At 33.1% G+C, this 22992-nt stretch overlaps 2 protein-coding genes across 2 annotated transcripts; both read left to right on the forward strand.

Moving 5' to 3' along the window:
- Positions 1-13172: 13172 nt before the first annotated feature.
- TRIADDRAFT_19156 (uncharacterized protein) lies at positions 13173-15579 on the forward strand (the record flags this gene model as incomplete). The annotated part of the gene is made up of 8 exons (XM_002107570.1): positions 13173-13340; positions 13773-13943; positions 14083-14262; positions 14406-14510; positions 14720-14815; positions 14964-15125; positions 15225-15350; positions 15478-15579. Coding segments are annotated over 8 exons (1110 nt in total), but the record flags the coding sequence as incomplete, so codon positions are not given.
- A 3821-nt stretch (positions 15580-19400) lies between these two features.
- Positions 19401-22815, forward strand: TRIADDRAFT_49549 (uncharacterized protein; the record flags this gene model as incomplete). The annotated part of the gene is made up of 9 exons (XM_002107571.1): positions 19401-19412; positions 20699-20798; positions 21060-21126; positions 21425-21647; positions 21753-21848; positions 21939-22061; positions 22133-22224; positions 22426-22541; positions 22721-22815. 9 exons carry the CDS (start codon positions 19401-19403, stop codon positions 22813-22815), a joined length of 924 nt encoding a protein of 307 aa, XP_002107607.1.
- Between the last annotated feature and the right edge of the window lie 177 nt (positions 22816-22992).

The following is a 22992-nucleotide window of genomic DNA, read 5'->3' on the forward strand; positions in this document are numbered from 1 at the left end:
CGATTATTGTATCATCTTGAATCGACTGAAGCTTTTGCAATTTCTCCGACTGTATGAATTTGGGGTATTTTTGCTGCACATATCTGTATTATGCGTGTACAGATATTTAGTCAAGTATTGTAGACTATAATCTGTCATGTAACATCTCTCTACTTGATAGAGCACAAAGCGATATTTTCTTACTACCATTGCGAGCGAAATGGGTATAATTGCAGAACTAATTATATGACATAGAATCTTACATGATTATTTACTATCTTTACTCCAAAGGAAATATTCGAATCGATCTATATGCGCGAAATCATCATTATAGATTGATAGTCTCTAGGAAATAGTTCTATTCTGATTAAAGGCTCTAATTAAACGGTAAAGTTCTAAGAAAAATTCTCTACAAACTTTACAGCATATAAGGAACAGCAAGATAAACTTTTCTGTTTAATAATGACTGCGCACTCTATATGCTTTGTCGGGAAGATAATATAATTTAGATCTAGTTATTATTAATTAATTTCAATGGCATCCAGCAGCGATTAGTCAGCCTTACTAGTAACGGAAACTTGCAATACATTCGATGTGACTCATAATTAAGATCACCAGCAGTTGAAAATTGGGCGACATTATTTCGATGACCTTAATATGGAGTATCGAAGCCAGTTTCCTACCGCATTTATTATTGAAATTCAATAAAGCCTACCCTATCAAAATAATAAGAGTGATTTAATTTTCAGTTGAAAAGTTCCGTTAACATTGCCGATTGTACTTGCGAACGATATATTAGGGAAAAAGGCCATATTGATGATAGGTTATCAAGTTAATTCAGCCAATTTTATGTTTATGACAAAGGATAAGGATATTAGAAATATTAATATGTTACAAATCAACTTATAGACCTCAGTAAATGATAATAAAATAATATGGCCATTTCTACTGTATGTTATATCGTGATTGCTACCTTGCTGCTACTGAATTGATACAATAATGTCTGCTGCAGTGATTTTCCTATTCTTGGCTCTGCGAATGCTGATGTCCTCGATCAAAGCTTAGCGGCAATTCCTTTATGTTACGAGGTATTTCTTGCCATTACTTACATCAAGTATGGGCCGATATCGATCCCATAGAAGTAATTAATGATGGATTATTGGCAGCCAATGATATTATGATTCCGAAAAAAGTGGTAAAAGTAGGGAGATTAAATTTTTTGCAATTAGCAAAGGGCCAATCTTCATATTATATACTACATTTTTTATTTTTGCTTTAAAAATGAATTACTGATTCATTCATTTTTGAGGTTATATAACAGTCTATACAATACAATACAATACAATCATTCACGCATTTTTGAGAGCAGAGAGTCATTTGAGAAATTCACGATAGGAATTTCACTTAGGATTTTATGATGACTATAAACATAGTCTTTTATTTTCTTTCTAGTTTATCTATTTTTTGTCTCTAGAACTATGTGCTGTTAATTTATAGGCTTATTAATAAGTAATTCTAGGTTTTGTAAACTCATCACATTTATGTCTCACCTATCTAACAATCCACGAAGAAATTGTTTCACGATATTTATTTATAATTAATAGAAACAACATTGGATGATATAGAATCTGGAATTACTGATGACGTTAAAATCATCCATCTTTGTCATCACTAACGTATAGATTCGTTATGAATTCTAACTGCAACGTTATGAGCTAAAATGGACTATTTTTATTATGTTGCTGCAAATATTACTACGTTCATTGGTTATAAAGGACAGGATACCTCTAAAACTGCCCAGTCGAGCAACTAATTATACTCGTAAGGATAACAGTTTAAGACAAGGCTTTGTCTACAATATAAGAACTAAACGAGTATTGCATCTCGTATCTAGAAACTGAATATATTCCGATTGCGCTACCAAAATAGCATATAGTTTTCTGTCTATATTAAGAACACGATAAAGGCTGCAGCAACCTTAATTTATTTTGCTGTTAAAGATAGTATAAGATACTCTATTTGTATACTCTATATTTCTATTACCCACATATTCTAGGATGATGGCTATGAGCTACGGTATTATTTATTAAGTTGAATAGTATATTTAGATCCATGTCCATTATAATGATTAGTTGATAGCAAGAGAAGAATTTAAAAAGCAGTTTAGCTCAATTGACTTATGGAAGAGTATTAAAAAGTAATGATTAAAATGAGTTGGATTTACATCGTCGATGAACGGAAAGTAACGTGATGTAGAAATAATTTCATCGCTCTGTTTCATCATCTTGACAGTATAGCCAAGTTAGAGTTAGTAATAACAAAATATCCAATATAATTATTGATTGATATTAAGAAAAAATCCCCAAATAGTATACGTAAGCATAGTTTGCTAATATTGGAAGAATAATAAAGACGACAATAAAAACGAGTTGAATTGACATCGTCGATGAGTGGAAAGAAATGTAATGTGGAAATGATTTTATCATCACGTTTCATCATCTTGGCAGTATAATCAAATTAAGATTGGTAATAACTAAAAGGACAAGAAGAAACAATTAATAAACAATATCCCATTTAATTTTATTTCTTATCTAGTTAACGGTTAGAGATAAAAAAAATTGGACTGATAAGATTAAAATTTATCTACCGACAAATCTGTATAATAAAGAATATATTCCTTTCTCTCATAACATTTGATTCGGTAATTTAATCCAAATTATTTGATATTTTTTCAATGAAATATGAAATACATGTACTATGTATACATCAATCTATTGATCTGTGTGGGATCGAGCTATAGATAGAATAAATTTAACACAGGATAAATTATTTTTTATCATCCCCTCTTCAAATTAAATAGATATTTATTCATGGAAAAATATTTATTTTAAATAACAACTAATCCTTTGTTCAAGCATGATCGTACGAGGAAAGTGGGGGAAGGGAGACACTGATGATGTCCATCATTGCGATTTGAATAGTGTAGCAAACTATTTGAGTTGTAGAATGCTATTTGTTTGATTAGTGGTTGAAGGAAAAAGAAAAATGGAATAATATACAAATGCTGTTGGATGCTAAAGTAAGTTGATTTATCGCGCTGTTCGAACTAACTTACTTCCCTGCCTACCAACCTGAAAACAATATAACAACAAAATTATTACCTGTTCACATCTTCGTCTGTCACGCAAAGATTGACAACGACGAATGATCGATTCTAATTTTAGATAGTAGCAATGATTACCAGTCTTATTATAACCTGAATTGAAATAGTATAAATCACGGTAATGTAGAAGATAACGCTAAAATTGGATTTCAATTTCCTTTGTTTTTATCTAAATTGATTTAAAATCTTTCAGTAGTGAATTGTTTCCTCCATCTAGCTGTAATACTCCGATGAATAAAGCCAAGTAAAAATACTGCATCATCTTGATAGCCAGTAGGCAAGAGAGGAAGGTATTTTTAAATGATAAAGCAACGACTGATTGATGATATTTGCATGTAAGGAAGGCCCAAAATTTGAACATTCGTCCTGTAACAATCAATTTAGATTGGCACCAACTTTCTAAAGTATTTTTAATTCAAATAAAGATTATTAAATCAATTCAACAATAGGTGTGTCTATCAATTAAAATAGTAGAATGGAGTGACGATTAAAAGATATTTCAAAATTCTTCTCAAGTTGACTATTATCCTATTTTACGGTCAACATACGATGTGTTGTACGTCGATATTACGTTGAACATGATAAAAGGGTGGAGAATAATGCCATGCAAAGCAAACTCGTTGTCATAAATTACGCTGGTAATTTACCCATGGTTATCCTTCATTTAAAATAGTCATCGTACCAAGTATATATTTAATGTACCGACAAGGATAACAACGACAATAAATTGCTCATTCTGTCGAGATAGTCAAAGTCAAGTTATCAAGCAGATAAGATTTTCAAATAAGCATTGAACTTTAGTAACATTAAATAGCCCGCACCATTCTGATTGATATGTGAATTTTGAATGGATTATGAAGGCTATCCAGATGCGATAGGAAGTAGACGTGATTGAATTTATTCTAGGCGACTATTGGTATGCTCGTATGAATTATTGCTAAAATTGAAACTTTCAGTTGAAATAGGATTATGCTATGATAACTGAAATAAGAACAATTTGACCCCAATATTATCCCCTATTCCTGTACTCAAATATGATAGCCTCCATATTCAGACTGTCTCAATCATTTCAATGATTGTATTGATCTCGACATGATGATGCTTATGATGATAATGCTATCCCTATGGTAATGTTAGGAGATGACGACAGTAATGATTGTAATAATAAAAAAATAAGAATAACAGTTATGATGATGATTATGCGATGGACAACAAGGATCATCCTTCCATTCTTCATATTGATGAGTTAATTGATATTAATGATAGAAAAAAGAGTAATAATTACATTGGCTAACAATCATAACAATAAATTATCATTTAATCAAGTTGGACAATAACATAAATCATCGATTGGATAAGATCGCAAACACCCAACCTAGCCTAGACTATTCTACTGGTTGGCACCATCATCATTATGTTAATCACCATGTCCATCAACTCAACAATAGTCCATCTTTATAATAGAAAATCCGTATAATAAGTTGTAACAGCGCCAGCGTATCCATAATCTCGCTGTTGGCCATCCAATTACGGTTGGATCACAAGGTGACAATCTGACATCGCCACCTTGTTATTATCATTTATCTAATCCGATTGGCGATTGCCATCTCTTATTTTAACGATCATCCTCATCATAATTTCAAGCAGTAGGAAAGGGTAACAGTATCGCTAAGACAGCCAACACTATCTCTATCACTATTACTAATTCATCCGATAGGATGGTTCATTTGATTGATCGATAATACGCAACAAAGAAAACAACCGCAACTATTAGAACGACAACAAGGAATAGACGAATCGATCATTTATCGCTTTCGACGCTACTATCATTTATCCTTGTCAAGTGAAGAAGATTTCTTCCTGTTCATCAATCGATTGTAGCCAATTCTGAAATTTATTTCTTTTTTTTTTCCTGTGTGTGTCTACTTCTATTCTATTCTTGTCCATCTTGTTCATAGATCCATCATTGGAAATCGGTCTAATCATCCTGTTGATCGGAGAACCGATCCATCTTTACGACGTGAAGGTACTTTGATTTCTCAAATCAATAACAACTGCTATACAACATGAAGTCGACATCGGCTCGATCAGGTTATATCACGCGTTGTCCACCACAACAAGATCATCATCCTAATAATTTAAATTATGGACGCAATACCACACCTGGTAATATCGTCAATCATGATGAAATCAATGATGTAAATCACAGCCATTATCATCATTCTCCTAATATATCACGGTATCATTATGATAATAATAATACTATTTCAGTCAATCCAGCAGGCAATAGCAATAGCTATAACGTTAATCCCAATTATAATAATCATGTCAATCAGAGTTATAGCAATCCAATTGGAATTAATCGAAATAGTTCTGGCCATCTTTACAATTCTCATCATTCTTTCCATCAACAACAACATCATCACTATGGATCACAACCATCTCAAGCATCGCTATCGTCATCGCCATCACAACTACATTACCATCCTCAACAGCCACCATCGTCATCATCGACATTTTCTCACCATCATCATTATAATTCTTATCATTCTTCACAATATAATCAACAACAGCAACAACAGCCACTGTCTCAATCGCCATCATCATCGCATATTCAACATCTTCATCATCATCATCCTTCTTCTTCTCATTCTCTTCATCACTCAACTCCTACTACCAATCGAAAAAATGATTTAAAAGTAGTGGAAGTAACTGCACGCCCAACCACACTTAATACATCCGTTAGTCATCATATTGTGCCACATAAAAATCTGAAACCCATCACCATTACTAGCTTAGATGATGGCTCCATCGAATTGGAAGTCAGTTGTGGATCGGATAACTTAACCCTTGGACAAAAAGGACATCATTATCATGAAGAGAATAATAATAACGGATTAACCACCACGACAACGACTTCAACATCTTCTTCTTCCATAACAACGACAACATCGACTAGCACTGGTGTTCGAACTCACCTTAGTTATCAACCAACTACACAAAAAGTGACTACCAGTGTAGAGAATAAAAATGTCGATCATCCAATGCCATCATCGGCATCTTCTCCGTCGATTACATCCATCATACCACCATCACCACCACAACCGCAATCACAGCCACCACAACAAAGCCAGACATCATCGGCTTCCTCTCCATCATCGTCGCAACCGCAACTACCGCAATCGCAATCACAGCCATCACAACAAAGTGGCTCTCGTCGAACATCGGATTCCTATACGAATAATAAATCCACTTCAACAACAACAAATCGCAATCTTCATAGCAGTAGCAGTGGCAGTGGTAATAGCAGTAGCAGCAATAATATCAGTACCGGCAATAACGACGACAATGGAATTCCAAATTGTAAAAGTCAAGATGCTTCGCCACTACCTCAAAAGAAAGTATTTACTTCATCACTTTACCTTATTCCCAAGCCCATGACTAATTCAGGCCAACGTCAATATTCTACATCATCGACATCCAATAGTAATGTTAATTCACCCACGACTAATCATCCACCATCATTATTTCCAGGACAACTTCAATCAGTATCGCCGTCACCGTCATTAAATAATAATAATAATTCAAGTCCTACAAGTAGTAATAATAATAGCGTTCCGACAACACCACCACGAGAATATCCATCAACGACGATAAATGATTTAGAAGATAATGTAACCATACGCCGAGATTGGAATCCATCATCGTCTACTGTCCAACAGCAACAACAGCCAAATATAACACCGTTACATTCAACATTAGGACAAGCTCCATATCAACGCGTAAATCCTTATGCTAATGGACCAATGCCATCGTCATCGGTACAGCCACCACCAACGCCTTCATCATCGCTTAATCCGATGGCCAACAATATCACTTCTACTAATAATATCAATAGCAATAGTAGCAATAGCAATATCAATGCTGGCAATAATGCGACTCTCAATAATAATATTGGTGTTAGCAACAGTAATGGTAATACAAATTATGCTTTACCCAGATGCGGTAGCTATCATGAAGGACGACGAAGTCCACCACGAAGTCGTTCTCATACCTTCAATTCTGCCACCGCTAATATGGCCAATAGGACATCATCGCCAGATCGCCACTATACTAATAATTATTCATCGTCAGGAGCCTCTTCTCAAGGTATTAATCCGATTTATGATAATACAGGATCATCACCATTGCCATCAGCTGGATATCCGTCATCGCATCGCCTGTCACAACAGCAGCCATCGCAACAACAACAGCAAGGCCAACAGTTACCATCGACAAGTTCGGTATCATCCTCGTCTTCTTTACATTTAGAATTAAATCATCATCACGATTATATCAGTCCATTATCTAGTCCTGATATGGATGTTCTAACAAGTTATCAGCAACAGCAGCAACAACAATCATTATCGTTAACAGCATCACAACCAGCATCATCATCATCACTCCAGCCACTGCAACCACAACAACAACCATCTCAACTTCATCGAGAAGATTTAGACCATTCCATCGATAGTCCAAGTAATAGTCGTAAAGCACTTCTTGCCACATGTCAACTGAATAAAAGTACACCCAGTTTACTAGAAGAATTTGGACTAAATAGTAATGATGAAAAGACAACACGGGACGACTTATTTGTTGAAGGTAGAAGCCAATTTCACTTGGGTATGGAAGCTTCTATCTATGGTTCCGATTCCAGCTTAAATAAATCATCCACATCTAGTGTCATGGTAAGTCATTGATTCGTTTCTAGTCATTTTGGATTTGTTCATCTGCTTTCAAGAAAAAAAATTAGGCTTCCTTGTCATTATTTTAAACATTAATAGATTACTCTACTTTCCCTAGAGTCATTTTTTTTATTTTCAATCTCATTTCGCATATTTTACTTTTCAAATATTTTTTGGGGGGGGGGAGGAATTTTATATCGTCAGTCGTATCGTTTTTATAATAGTCAGAAAAAAAAAACTAAAATAATCATCATTGGAATCAGTAGCGGATTTCTGGCTTTCTATCCTGATAGCACCTTGAATCATCGTTTTATTTTCATTTAAATCTGTGAAATACAATTTTATTGGCAATGGATCACGTTTTATTTTGACACGATAATAAGGGAAAGTGGACATGCCAACTTTATTTGTTTTTTTTTTATATCCTGTATACCGCAATCTTAGAGGTTTGTACATCAGGATGAAAAAAAAAAAATTACCAGAGCGTGTTAGGGTGGGAAGACATGGCATTTTTTCTTTCTCAGTATGAAACACACTTTTATCCATTTGGATATTTGTGTCCAACCGGTTTTACGTTATTATTTTACCATGTATCCAATCTTTATCGGAAAAAATGTTTTCTTGGCTCGTTGTCTACAATAAACTATATTGTCCGAACTATTTTGACCATAGTCTAATAATTCTATGGATTAAAAAGGATTCTAATAAGTAGATTAGGGGCAATTTAGCCTTCTAAATCGCCAATGTAATCTTTTCATGGACAGAAAAATCAAATTAAATTCTAATAATGGATAATTAGAACCGGAATTAGCCTATGACTTTCCTCCATCATTTTGTAATGCATTTCGAATCCAATTTTATAAAGATAGATGGATATTATTCTACCCTATAATCATGTCTCTATTGACTATGATAGCGCTTGATTTTTTCCCTTATGAATGTTGCAAACAAGAAATTGATAGAGTGGATGAAATCGGACATTTCCTATCGACTAAAGATCATAGTATTATCGTAATGTATATATAAGCTGGAAAACAAATTCGTTTTTCTTTCTCCCAGTATTTTATGATGTGGATGATAAATTAGTCCTGTAGTCTTGTCATCATTTTGACATTTAATAGTAACCTAACCTAATCGAAAATAATTTCACAGAATAATGACCGATCGTAATGTCTTCTTTGATATCGAATTGAAAAGGAAAATATTATATTAGTCGATCTCTTTCCTCCCTATTTATCGTGCCTAGAAAGGATTAATCTATTCGTACGTCTATTTCTTTCCTTCTCATTTATATTGGTATCGTCATCAATTCAAATTGAATTGATCGAATGATTTAAACCAGACACTTTTTTACATTCTTGTTTGCATAGCGACTGTGTCCACTCCTTGTGAACTGAAACTTTCTATTTTTATAGTTTTTGATCTTCTTTTCTGCTCCATTCTCGATTTACATCTATCTACGGCGACTAAAGCCAAAAATCTTTGGTTCGATCCCTATTTGTATAAGAAGGAATAATTTCAAAATTTCAATTTAATCCTAGTGATACAGATAAATTTTTACTTTAGTTTATTATGATTGTAAACTTTGTGTCTTTCTCTCCATTCCTGTTGTTATGGAAATTTTAACCTTAAACTCATGCATTATTATGATTATTTGATTATGCACTTACCGTAACTTATTCAATGATTGATTCTCCGTCTAAAGTCCGATAGAGATTATTCCTAAAGCATATTCTGCCTTGATAGCAATCTTATGCTAGAACAACGGCAAGATTTGCCGTAGTATCAGCATTTATTTCGATCATGGTAGTCAAATATCTCTTTTTTTTTAAACCATGCCATCGTATTCTCTCTTATTCTTTTTTCTGCCTTCCATACTGTATCTTCGAAGTCAGCGTTGTTTCTGCTTTGATAATGCTACTACATCATTCTATTACAGAAAAGCCCACTATCATCCATTTCCATAAATTCGTACGATATCAGTAAACTAATATCTATTTAAGTAAGAGGGGCTATTTAGCTTGATTTGTTTTGCGATATTTTAGTCGTTTTTAACGCGCCTTAGTACAATATTGATAAACTAATATCCATGTAAGCGAGACGGCCATGATTGGTTTTACGGTATTTATTAGCTTTCATCGTGCCTTAATACGATATTGGCAGAGCAAGGTTGATTTGAATGCGAGGGCCATCGAGCATAATTTATTCTGCGTCATTTTATTATCTTTCCTACGCGGTGCGTCTACATAGAGCATAGGCATATGCTCGTGATATAAATTAAATCATTCAATTTAAGATTCTTTCTGAACTTTAGTTCAACTCCTGTATAGAAAACCTGGAGGAAAGATTGCTGTATGCTAGCTAAACCTTGAATTAGTTGAAATTTGCTGTAATTTCATTCTATACTAGAAACTTTTCGTGCTCAGATCAATTGATAACCGGCTTTAAATTTTAGAATTCAGTTGCTGTATTCATTCCTATTGTACTGAATCTCTATTGGAATATTGAATATTAGCAAATAATCTAGATTGTTAAACAGAATCTCCAGGAGCCGCATTAGTATTGATTACTGCTTCTTTGAAACTAAATGCAATTTAGTGTCATAATACGTAACTTTGGAGATATACTTTTCATAGCTTTGCACATTTACTGTCTATGCTATTTAGCAGCCTCGATAACCAGCATAGTGTAGATCGATGATCGCATTTAAACCATATCGACGAAAAATTATAGGCTAGAGATTTAGACATGATAGGATAACTGCTAGGTTTATAATTATACTATTTATGATAAAGACATGCTATTGGATGCATGATCCATCAGAAAAAAAACAAATTTATACTAGCGCAAGAAGAAAACTGAAATCTTCAACATGAACTACTATTAAGTATTACACATTAAGTTAATATTCAACTGCAAGCCATAGGCCCAGCATGTTCAGAACGATATTAATATTCAAGCTACTATATCGTTATCGAAGGAATATAATCTAATCTAGCTAAATTTCATTTCTGAATACTTATGGGTAGAAAAGATCAAGCTTAAATGATTCGATAGTAATAAGATCTCGTCATTCTACACCCGATAACTTTTGACCCTAGTCAAAAATAGTCATTGAAATATTTTAGGAAGTCCATTCTTATTCCATTCACAATGGGTGTTTATTTAACTACGGAAAAAAAGTTGGATTTGACGATTTACTCAAAGTAAGAAATGATCGTTCCGTCAGGTACTTTCAAGAGATTTTCTTTTTCACTTCTAAGAGAAATTCTCTTACAAGTCCGCTCACGCTTTACTGCAAGCTATAGATCTCACATTTTCATCACGATATCAATTTAGGCTAGATTGTATTATGTAAGGAGTGGAATCTAGCCTAGCCGGATTTCATTTCTAAATATTGATTTACAATGATTAATCATCCTTGATTGCTATCGTTTATTTCAAGAACGGTAGGATAGGTAAGGCTATGAAGGGAATAAGATATAAACTAAACGGGCTGTCAAGGTAGTTCTGACGTTAGTAGTGATTTATGTTAAGTTAAGCACTCTAGTATGCCATTAACCTTCATCCACTATTTTCCACTAATCATTATTGGATGATATCTTTTATTTTAATAGCAATATGAAAGATAAAATTATTGACCAGATTTAACGCTCATAAAAGGGTTGTCATGGGTGGTTGTGGTTTGAGCAGTGATTTATGTCAAGTCAATAACTCGAGTATTCCTTCGCTGATGAGGAAGTTCATGGCGTTATTATGGCATAAGCCATAAACCCTTTATTCCCTGTTTTCGACTAATCATCACCCGATGATATCTTCTATTTTGATTTCGATAGGATGGGCAAAGTTATTGACAAGATGTCAACTAAAAGGACTGTCATGGTACTTCTGACGTGATTAGTGATTTATGTCAAGTCAATAACTATTTGTTCTATACAGTAACATAATGACTAGACAGTAATGTAGAATGGAATAATAAATGCAATATCATAGCTCGAGGCTTGATTCTACTTCAAATAGTTCTGTTATTCTCTTGAGAATAATGGGATAATACTCCATTTTCTGACTAGTCTACCATTTGAGTTAATATTACATATGTTACGCTTTTATCGCAAACAACAAGGAGGATACCTTTGCTTTCGGCATTATGTTGTACCCTAATTCAATGGATTATTCTTTTCAGTATCGGTAGTGGATGGATTTGGAAGGGTTATTATTTCATACTGCTATTAGGGATGCTTTAAAATATCATTCATTTATATTCATATTACAATCTATCGCGTACATGAAGAAATCATATTTAGACTGTTAATCGTCATTCCTAGATAGATTGAAGATCATGTATTCGCCTATAAACATGGTTGCAATTAGTTGCAATAGGTTTTCAATATATTGATAGCATCTTTGTCTCTTTTTTGGACCTTTTTGCATTTCATCGGATACAGTGATAATGATTTCCTTTAATATATTGAATTGAATTCAATAGTTTAATCAGTTGGATTGTTTCTCATCCATTTACGATTGAATATTCAATTGTATTAGGAAGGCTGATGGATTAATAATTGTGGAGTAATGCAATCATAATCATAAACTCAGGAGTTTATGTCGCTTTCCATTCAATATAGTCAAAATGTAAAATTTGCTATCATACTTCATCAACTCTACTCTATATTAGTAGATTTTGCTTTTGGATGAGTCGTTTTTCGTTTTGGGATAAGGCATGGAAATTTTCACATTTAATTGAGTTACAAAGTCTAACCTGTTATTGACTATATAAGTTTGATTTTATACAAGCAGATTTTGTTTTTGGAAGAGTCCTCTTTCATTTAAAGTAAATTTTGCTTCTAAAAGGGTCGTATTTCATTTTAATGGGATAAAATTTTTATATTCGTCTTTCATTTGAATGGGATAAGATTTTCACATTTAATTGGATTACGGAGTCTAGCTTGCTATTGGGTTCATAAACTCGACTCTATAAACGTCAATTTCACCTTTTAAAGTAAAGGGTAGACTTTCATTTTAATGGAATAAAGATTTTTACATTTAATAGGATTACACAGTCTAACTTGCTATCGAATCCATAAGCTCGATTAGATATAAAGGTCTTTGGTTTTTAATCAAATTAATCCTTTTATATAGACTAGTAAAGTTGATGACAGTTGAGCGCTGTGTAGAATGGTGGATGATGAATGGATTAAATAGATTGCGTAGAAATTTTCTTGTTAATGTATTCATAAATTGTATTTATTGATCATTAGGCATATGAACCAACAGCACAGCTATTAGCTCGAAAAGGTCCAACCTTTGCTGAAGCAATGTTTGATCATGTATCGTATGAAGAAGATGAGTTAAAATTTCTTGTTGGTGATATTATTCTTATACTTGATGCTAATGACGAAGATTGGTGGTATGGTAAATTGATTACCGATGACGAAGATCAAGTAGAAGGGTGGTTTCCTTCTTCATTTGTTAGAGTAAGGAGTCATTGCAGTAACTTATAATCCTTTTCTACTCATATGTAATCATCCTTAAATAAAAAATTCAATTTTAGTAAGCAAGATATAGTCTATAGGATATTCTTTACTACTAATTAGGGTGTTGTCTCATCATTAGCAGTTTGTGTAAGGACATATTTTAAGTGAATTATACAGTTTTATGGTAACTATCTATCAGTGTACTGTTTGCTTCTTATTATATGAGTATCCATAAATGAAAAATTTTGCAGACAATATTCTATAAGTTTCTCTAGTCAATTTGGCAAGTATCACTCCATTCTCTATCTAGAATAGATTCAATAAAGTGCAGTAGTAGTTTCTCAGCTTCCATAGGCTATCAATCAAAGTAGGAAAGGGAGTAGAATTCCATTATAACTAATTAATGGGATTAATTGTATAATCATTTTTTAGTTACGTGTAGCTCAAGAAACCGCGGCCGAAGAGGTTGCCGAAAAGCAACGTAAAACAAGCGTATCCTCGGATAAAGGTGTTGAAAAATTAGCTTATATTAGGGGCCGAGTCATTGATGAACTATTGCAAACCGAGAAAGATTTTGTTGGATATCTTAAATTTATCATCCAGGTCTGAATTTAAAAATAGGTCTAAAATTGACATTAATATCATGATCAAGTTAATTATCATAAGATTAAAGCATTGATAATATCGATAGTCTTATGACAGAAACCAACTTACGCATGTAAATTATAACAATTTGATTTAGGATGTATTATACGAAGCAAAAGCACATCCCAATATGTTTTCAGAAGAACAGATTAAAACAATTTTTGGAAATTTAGAAAATCTATTTATATTACAGAAAGATTTTCTAAAAGATTTAGAAATTTCAGTTTTAAAGAATGACAACATATCATCGCGTATTGGCAAATGTTTTTTAGATTACGTAAGTTGTTAGCTGTTAGTGTGTAGGCTAATTAAATGATTGTGATTTATTGACTAAATTAAATCACTTCGAGTGTATCCTATAGATGATATCAATCTACTTAAAGGTTTGCTAAATATAAATTTAAAATTTTTTTATGACAGGGTGATCGTTTTGGTATTTATACTGAATATTGTGGAAATCATCCTAATGCCTGTGCTGAAATACGACGATTGTGCACTAATTTGAAATATCAGCGATTTTTTGAGGTAATATAAGAATGGCATGTTCTTTAATTGAATTGCAATTACAATTTAGCTGGTTAAACTTTCACGTGTCTCTTGTAGCCATTGTAATTTTTTTAAGACCATAGTTCTTGAACTATTTTCACGATGAAATACAAATGAAGACACTGGTATATCAATAAATCGTTCAGAAATAAGCCTAATCATTTATCTGCAATCTATTATAATTTTAGTTGTGTTGCAAACTGCATCCACTTGGTACATTGGGTATGGATGGATTTTTAGTTATGCCAGTCCAGCGTATTTGTAAATATCACCTACAGCTAGCAGTAAGTGATCATAAGTGTAAATGCGTATTGTATAAATTAATTGCCTTGATCGCCCACTACAGTCTAGCAGTGGATGATTTTATAATTATTTAGCTAAGAGAAATGGTAGATTTAAATTATTTTATCTTCATGGTATCTTTTCATGTAGGAACTACTTAAGCATACATCGCCAACTAGTAGCGAGTATAGTATAGTAAAGGCTGCTCACCAACGTATGAAAGGTGTAGCTAGTAAAATAAATGAACAGAAAAGATTAATTGAAAATATTGCGCAAATCGCAAACTGGCAGAAGTCGATCGAAGCATGGGAGGTTAGTTTTTAAAAGCTTAATCTTATATTGTCAATATCTGGTTACCAATGAAAATTGCACAAGCTTGATTGAATTTTTTACTTTTTACGTACGCTCTAGGGTGATAATGTGGCTATGAAAAGTATCAAATTGATATATAGCGGACCTGTGCGTTTATTGTCGAAAGGCAAAGTGAAAGATCGTATGTTTTTCTTATTCGACCGTCAATTAATTTGCTGTAAAAAGGTAAATCATACAACAAGTATTACTCTCAAATAGATTGAAATTTGCGACAAGAGTTGTTTCCTTGTAGATTAAATTGTTCGAATGTAAAAGTATATTCAACGTTAATGGTATTTGTTTGTGTACTTAGGATGGTGGAGGATTAACAAAAGGTAATTTAGTATATAAAGGACGCTACGATCTAGAAGAATATGATATTATTCCACTGGAAACTTTTGAAGGTAATATTTAAATAACAATTTAATTATTTTATAGACATTAAAGGTTTTGATTGTGATTTTCTGAATGCTGTTTCCTTAATCATATGAATAGAGGAAATATTGGAAAGTGAGGGTTGGAAAGTACGCTGTAAAGATGATGTATTTATATATGGAACAGCTACTGTAGAAAGAAAGAAAGAATGGGGTGATGCTTTTATTCGAGAACGTGAAGAAGTTGAAAGTATGGAAGGTAACAAAATAGTGTTGAATGTACTGTTATAAAATTCATTATGATATTATTATTGACTTTTTAACTTTTATATAGATTTGGAAATTCCTGAAGATATACGACGAGCTTTAATTATAGCATCGACAAAAACAGAAAAGAAGAAACCGCTTTGTAAGTAGAATGTAATATTTAAAGTTTTAATCTTTCCCCATTTCTTGTTTTACTTTACTTTCGAGCCTTTTAGGATAATTTCGATTGATAAATACCGCGTATATCCTAATTTTTGTTCTCTTTGTCGTGTTATCTCATAGCAACAAGATTAAAGTTATCACGTACAAATACAGAGCGTATATTAAGGGATTTTAATGATGATAATGAAGTTTTCACGAGGCAGCGTTTAAATACAATATCAGGGCCTGTTATCGATATAAGATCAAAAGCAATGCAAAATAAGAAAGCTGGCCGATGGACTAAATTTGCTTTCCTTAATCGTAAGAAAAAATCAGAAGAAAACGATTAATGTTGACCTAACTATTGAGATGGTGATCAAGATTGGAAAATGATGTTGATTCAATGGAATCGCCCATTGGTGCGTCTGTTTATAAATTTTTGAAATGGATCATTCGAGTGATTTCCATTTTATAAACTGCAAGAGTAAAATTACTGGGGATCTCATTATATCTACTAATTTGATTTCTAAATTGTTGTACTTGCTTAGTTATATATAACATAATGTATCATCTATTTACTATTGAACAGGGTATAATATTGAATTATTTGTAGAGTTTTGAATCAGTTTTTGTATATTATCCACATATGATAAGTCAAATATTGATATAAAGAGATGATACTATGGCACTGGTTTACTACAATAATATCGCTACTTGCATTTTATATTTTGTATATAGAATATATATATATATAGTGTTGCTATACATCAGAGTAAACAATGAGGATAAGATTGGCTAATCGGCATCCACTAGCAGTACCAGCATGTACATTTAAATTGATGAAAAGCTTCTTTTTAAGTCATTAATTAGATTGAGATGATAAGAATTTTATCTTCTTTTTTAGTTGATTACTTCAGTCTTATTTTTAAAGTCTCATAAATTGAATGATAATTATTCCTGTGTATACTCTTTCCCTTCACAAGAACTGATGCTGTTTTTGCCTGTAGTTTTATTGATCGAAAGACTCAAGGATTGATAGATTATCTTACATTGTTTTCAATTATTGCAACTGACGTAAACGATGATTTAAACGAAATTCTATAACAGAAAACCATAAAAATATTGTGGAACTATTCAATGTTGTTATCATATTGTCATGATGTTTTATTAACTTTGCTCTCTCTCTCTCTCTATATATATACACTTTTCTCTCGTTGAAATGACATGGATGGAAATTATTCAATTTCAGACATTTCATGCGTAGATTTTATTGTAACTAGAAAACATTGTACGTTATTGCAATTTGACACTGATATTATATAGCAAGACGAAAAATTGTTATCAAAATTGAATAAAAAGTCATTTATTACACACTTACTCTCGGATGACGATTATTCGAATGTAAAGCCCTCTCTCGCTAATATACTGTAGAGGAGGAGATACCGTATCATTTGACCTTGCAAAAGGAACAATTTGGCCATTTGCCTATCATCATAGGAAGGCGTCGGCAATGGCAATATTCATGCAAGATGAAGGCATACTAATTGCATGTTTTCGATGGGAGTTATTTTGACGAATGTCGGTGCGAGGATAAGCTTCTAGGTAATACTTTGACTGATGAGATGATTGCCCTTGTAGATTATGTGGTTGCACACCGTACAGTACCGTAGTAATAAGGAAAGTGAATCGTTAATCTCATATTGCAATTCCTTACTTCTAGGTAATACTAGACTGATGAGGTAATTGCCTTTGTGGATTATGTGGTTGTGCAGTACTGTAGGAATAAGGAAAGTGAATTGTTAATCTCATATTGCAATCCCTTACTTCTAGGTAATACTAGACTGATGAGGTAATTGCCTTTGTGGATTATGTGGAAAGTGAATCGTTAATCTCATATTATAATTCCTTACTTCTAGGTAATACTAGACTGATGAGGTGATTGCGCTTGTAGATTATGTGGTTGCACACCGTACAGTACCGTAGCAATAAGGAAAGTGAATCGTTAATCTCATATTATAATTCCCTATTTAGGATTAACTCAACTACGAATATTATTTTTGATTAAAACTAAATCGAACCAAACGTTATCATTCGCCACTAGTCTCCGAACTTACTGTAATTCCTAACCCTAAAGGCGATTACAAGTCAATCTGGAAGTTTTTGACAATCCTAGCAATTTTAGGACTGTGCAACCTCGGGTATTGGCCATATCATAATCGATCTCTATACGAGTATATCGAATGATTGAATACCAATTATTCAGTTATGAATTGATCAACAGTAAAAGGATATGGAATCGCTACGATCTGATGATCTATTCTGCAGTAATTGTTTTGTATGGTTTGTATGAGTACGAAGACAGTGGAATGGCGCAGACTTGTCTCGTTGATAGGATCAACTTGTTCCAAGTATTCTTCTTCAGTTCATAGTAGGGCTGCAAGAAGTGAAGAGGAAATAAGCTTTCCTTCTTTTCCCTTGTTCGGAGCTCAGAAAAACTTTCACTCCATGGAGGTAAAGGGAAATCTTGATTCTTAGCTCAGCACTTAGAAGTAATAATTACTATGTACTTTGCAGGGGTGTTTATTTTCTTATCAGACGTAGAAAAAGGGAAAAAATATTACTGAAACTAAGGTAAAGTGGCCATATTTAACACCATTACGTAGCTAGAGAGCTGAACTTTTTATACAAGTTGATCGAATTATGCTATTCGTCATGTCCATTATAAAATATCAGTTGAAAGACGAAATGTGCTACAGAACAGTGGAAGCTCTTAGTAATAATAATAATTGATCAAGAACTTTGCCATCCAAGAGTTGGAAACGAAAATAAAACATAGCGGTACAGTGTACAGTGTACAACATACAGTATATTGTACAATGTACTGTGCGGTATTGTACTGTACGGTTCAGTACAACACAGTGTATTCGTCTTAACCCTAACCCTACTAATGGACTGTACATGTGAGCACCATGTGAATACTGTACTGTACTATACTGTACACTTGCCATCCAGTACAGTACTAATACATAGTGTTTTCCAGCTGTCCGTACCAGTACCTCATCGACTGTGAGAGAAACGGACTTTCATGCCGGGCGAGACCGAGGTAAGTCAATGGATTGCATGATTATCCATCATTTTATTGCTCGATAGAGGCATCAATTTGATCGATGGACGGGTAGACTAGTCCAATTGATGGTCTACTCTGTCTGGTTAATATGTCGGCCAACTAAAGTAGCCTTTTCTTAGCATAATTATGCGTTGATGGATCAATATCGATCGACATCAATTTTATCTTGATGATGATGATGATGATGAAATAATTCATCAACTTGTTGTCAATCTTTGCTAGTCAAGAGCGACAAGTTGGACTGTTGCAATGCAATTTAATGGATATTATAAATCATTTTTAGGTCATCAATCAACATTTTACACCGATTAATAAAGTCAAGCTATCATGAAGAAGAAGGTTTGCACCTTATACCAGTATATCTATACTAGACACTTTTTCATGCTGAGAGCGAAATGGATTGCTTCCAGGAGACCATTTACAAGCAGTCGCAAGATATCTTTCTCTATCATTCAAGTACTCTGTTATCCTATACTCTATACTGTTCTAATAGTGTAGTGGATACTGGCAATATCGATCATAATCGATCGGCACTAGTCGATATCCTCAATCAATCAATCAATATCATTAACCAAAATCAATCTATTCAAGTGGACAATTGAATAGTACTTCGTTATGATCATAGTGACTACATCTCTTCTTGTATCATCCTGTACTATGATACATGCTCGATGCTGTTCAACTTTTGTAGTCCATACTTGAAGTATCCATAACAGCTGATCACAACGTGTCGATATATCCTTCATAAGCATGATAGACTAAAGTTAACTTTAGGTTTGATGTAGATAAAAAGTCACGGTACAATTGGTAATACATGTCCAAGATCATCAATTAATTATACGCATAGATGATAGGCCAAGTCCTCTAGCAATACATCTTTTTCCCTCTGTGTGTTGGACTATCATACAGTACTGTACAATATCTAGAACGCATAGATAGACTGCTATACTGCACAATGTAGTTAGTGATGGTGCAAATGGGATAGTAATCACTGTCATTTCAACAACACCGACCGATTCAACGGAAAGCCATGCCTTGAGCTGTACAACGATAGATAATAATCCATGCGAGTATATTCAGATGGCAAGTGTCCTGTATATTTTTAAATCTACATCATCCAATTATAATTGGATGATATAGTTTGAAACATTATATCGAAGAGACTGAAATTGAGTCAAACAGCACATTGCTAACATAACGTTATCATGTTAAAAAAATTGAAACAATTTTTACTAACTTGGATGAGCTTATTCTTTAGCAATATCATCTGTTCTCAAAGTAGTTCTTACTTTTATTGTAAGATCGAATCGTTCTTCATTGAATCCTTATCATTTTGTAATCAATATTTTTAAGTACTTTATAAGATAGTTGAAAAGGATTTGAGTACAGTATTAATTTCACAGCAGCCGATGGAGCAATAGACATCTTGCAGTGGTTAGCAATGATATCGTTGAGTGGATAACATTATAATATTATGAAATTGAAATGTTTAATATAGTGTCGCTACATAATTGAAATAGATATACAGTAAACATGACAACGTATTTCACATATACGTTGATAGTAGCATTACTATATATGTAGGCTTAATCAGCACTTTGCTCTATTTTATTGCCGATAAACAGGTATTACTGATGGGTAAGAGCGAGTCTGGCAAGACGAGCATGAGGTCAATCATATTCGCAAATTATATCGCTCGCGACACAAGACGTCTTGGAGCTACTAGTAAGTCAATTCTTTCCTCATGAATAAAAAAAATATTCAGTTTTGCCTATCAAGTTTGCGTTATCTTCATTTAATTTCACCTGACTGTATTAGCATAATTATGATAACATACATCTGTATATATCTGTACACACAAGATTGAGAAAATTTTATAAATTTCACCTAAAATAGCCATTACGTTTAGGGTGATAATAAGTACTGCTGTTATGCTTCAGTAATGGCACTAATATACTGTATATACTTTTTTTGCCGTGATTTCAGTTGATGTAGAACACTCTCATGTACGCTTTCTTGGTAACCTAGTACTAAATATCTGGGATTGTGGAGGGTAAGGATGAATCAGTTTTATAAATTGTTTTGTTATCATCTACGTATTTCAATAAAATGTACTATCGTAGAGGTAGTTCAATACATCATGTACAAACTTTTATTCTTGATTCGATATGATATGGGTACTGTACTGTATATGGAGAACCAAAGACACTAACAGTGATGTTGACACTGTCAATGATGTGAATGCTTATAATGAAAAATATTTACTTGTAGTATCCATTTATGTTACATATTGACCGTAGACGAGAATGTTGAAAATTCTAACGCGTGTAATCATATTATGTTTGTTATAGACAAGAAGCGTTTATGGAAAATTATTTTACTAGTCAACGTGATAACATATTTCGTAACGTAGAAGTTTTAATTTACGTATTTGACGTTGAAAGCAGCGAGTTAGAAAAAGACATGCATTATTATCAGACATGCTTAGAGGCAATCTTGCAAAATTCACCACAAGCCAGAATATTTTGTTTAATTCATAAAATGGATCTAGTACAAGAAGATCAGAGAGAAGCGGTAAATTACATTGAAAAATAGTTATAGACCTGTTAATTAATAAATTCATAACTAAATCCTTCGAAATAAAAAGTAAAATATCTGTTTATCACTGCCTCGCCTTAGATCTTTCGTGAAAGAGAAGAAGACTTGAAGAGGCTATCGAGACCTCTAGAGTGCACTTGTTTCCGAACGTCTATCTGGGATGAAACATTATATAAGGTGCATTTTTGCTTTCATATATATTTAATCGTATTCAAGTAAAATTAAATTGAAGTTATTCCTCAAGGTATGCAATTCAATTCATTTCAGGCATGGTCTTCTATTGTATATCTGTTAATACCGAATATTTCTAATCTTGAAAATAATCTAAAGAAATTTACTGAAATTTTGGAAGCCGATGAAGTTTTACTGTTTGAAAAAGCAACGTTCCTGGTTGGTTGTGATACGTTTCACTTCATTATCATCTTTGTTATGCTAAAGCTATTAATTACAATTTTATTAAGGTTATTGCTCATTGCCAAGTCAAGCAGCATCATGATATTCACAGATTTGAAAAAATTAGTAATATTATTAAACAGTTTAAATTAAGTTGCAGGTATGTTGCTTTTTCATAAATCCGCTGACAAATAAAATTGATAATTCTGTATAGGACAATGTTGGTAGTAAGGAAGTGTTGTATGATATACGCTTGCGTCTTGCTTCAATGCTATCATACTGTACAATAAGTGGTGTATTGATAATTATCGTGAAGAGAGTGTATGTTAAGTGCTGACGTATTTTTTTCCCACAATTATAGTAAAATGCAGTCAAATTTTCAAAGCATGGAAGTTCGTAATTCGGAATTTGCTGCTTACGTCGAAGAATTTACCAACAATACATTTGTAATGGTAGTCATTAGCGATATTGCCATCCGTAAGTAAATTGGACACGCTGATAATTAATTAAATGAAATTAATTGATATACTTCTAACTCCGTTCGATGGGCATATATGCGCAAGTATTTATAACTTGCAGTTTATGTCACCAAATTCTACTGTACTTCAAATTAGGTTTAATTTTTATTTATGGTTATTCATTGTAACATCTTCTAGCATCGACGGCCCTCCTGATCAATATAAAAAATGCCCGAAAATATTTCGATAAGATTGAAAAGAATGATTTACGCTCCGGTTTCCATGGAGAATAATTTCTTATCATTCGAAAATGAAATTAATACAGCAATCTGTGTTTTTTTTCTTCTTCGATGACCGATGTCTTGTCTTATAGTGTGTTTGTGCACAGATATGGATATCGAGGCTCTCTCTTAATGACGCTAGCATCATTAATTAAAGTATCACAATCATGAATAAGATTGGCACTTGTA

Source organism: Trichoplax adhaerens, genomic scaffold (assembly GCF_000150275.1).
Source record: "Trichoplax adhaerens TRIADscaffold_1 genomic scaffold, whole genome shotgun sequence".
Classification (NCBI taxonomy): domain Eukaryota; kingdom Metazoa; phylum Placozoa; class Uniplacotomia; order Trichoplacea; family Trichoplacidae; genus Trichoplax; species Trichoplax adhaerens.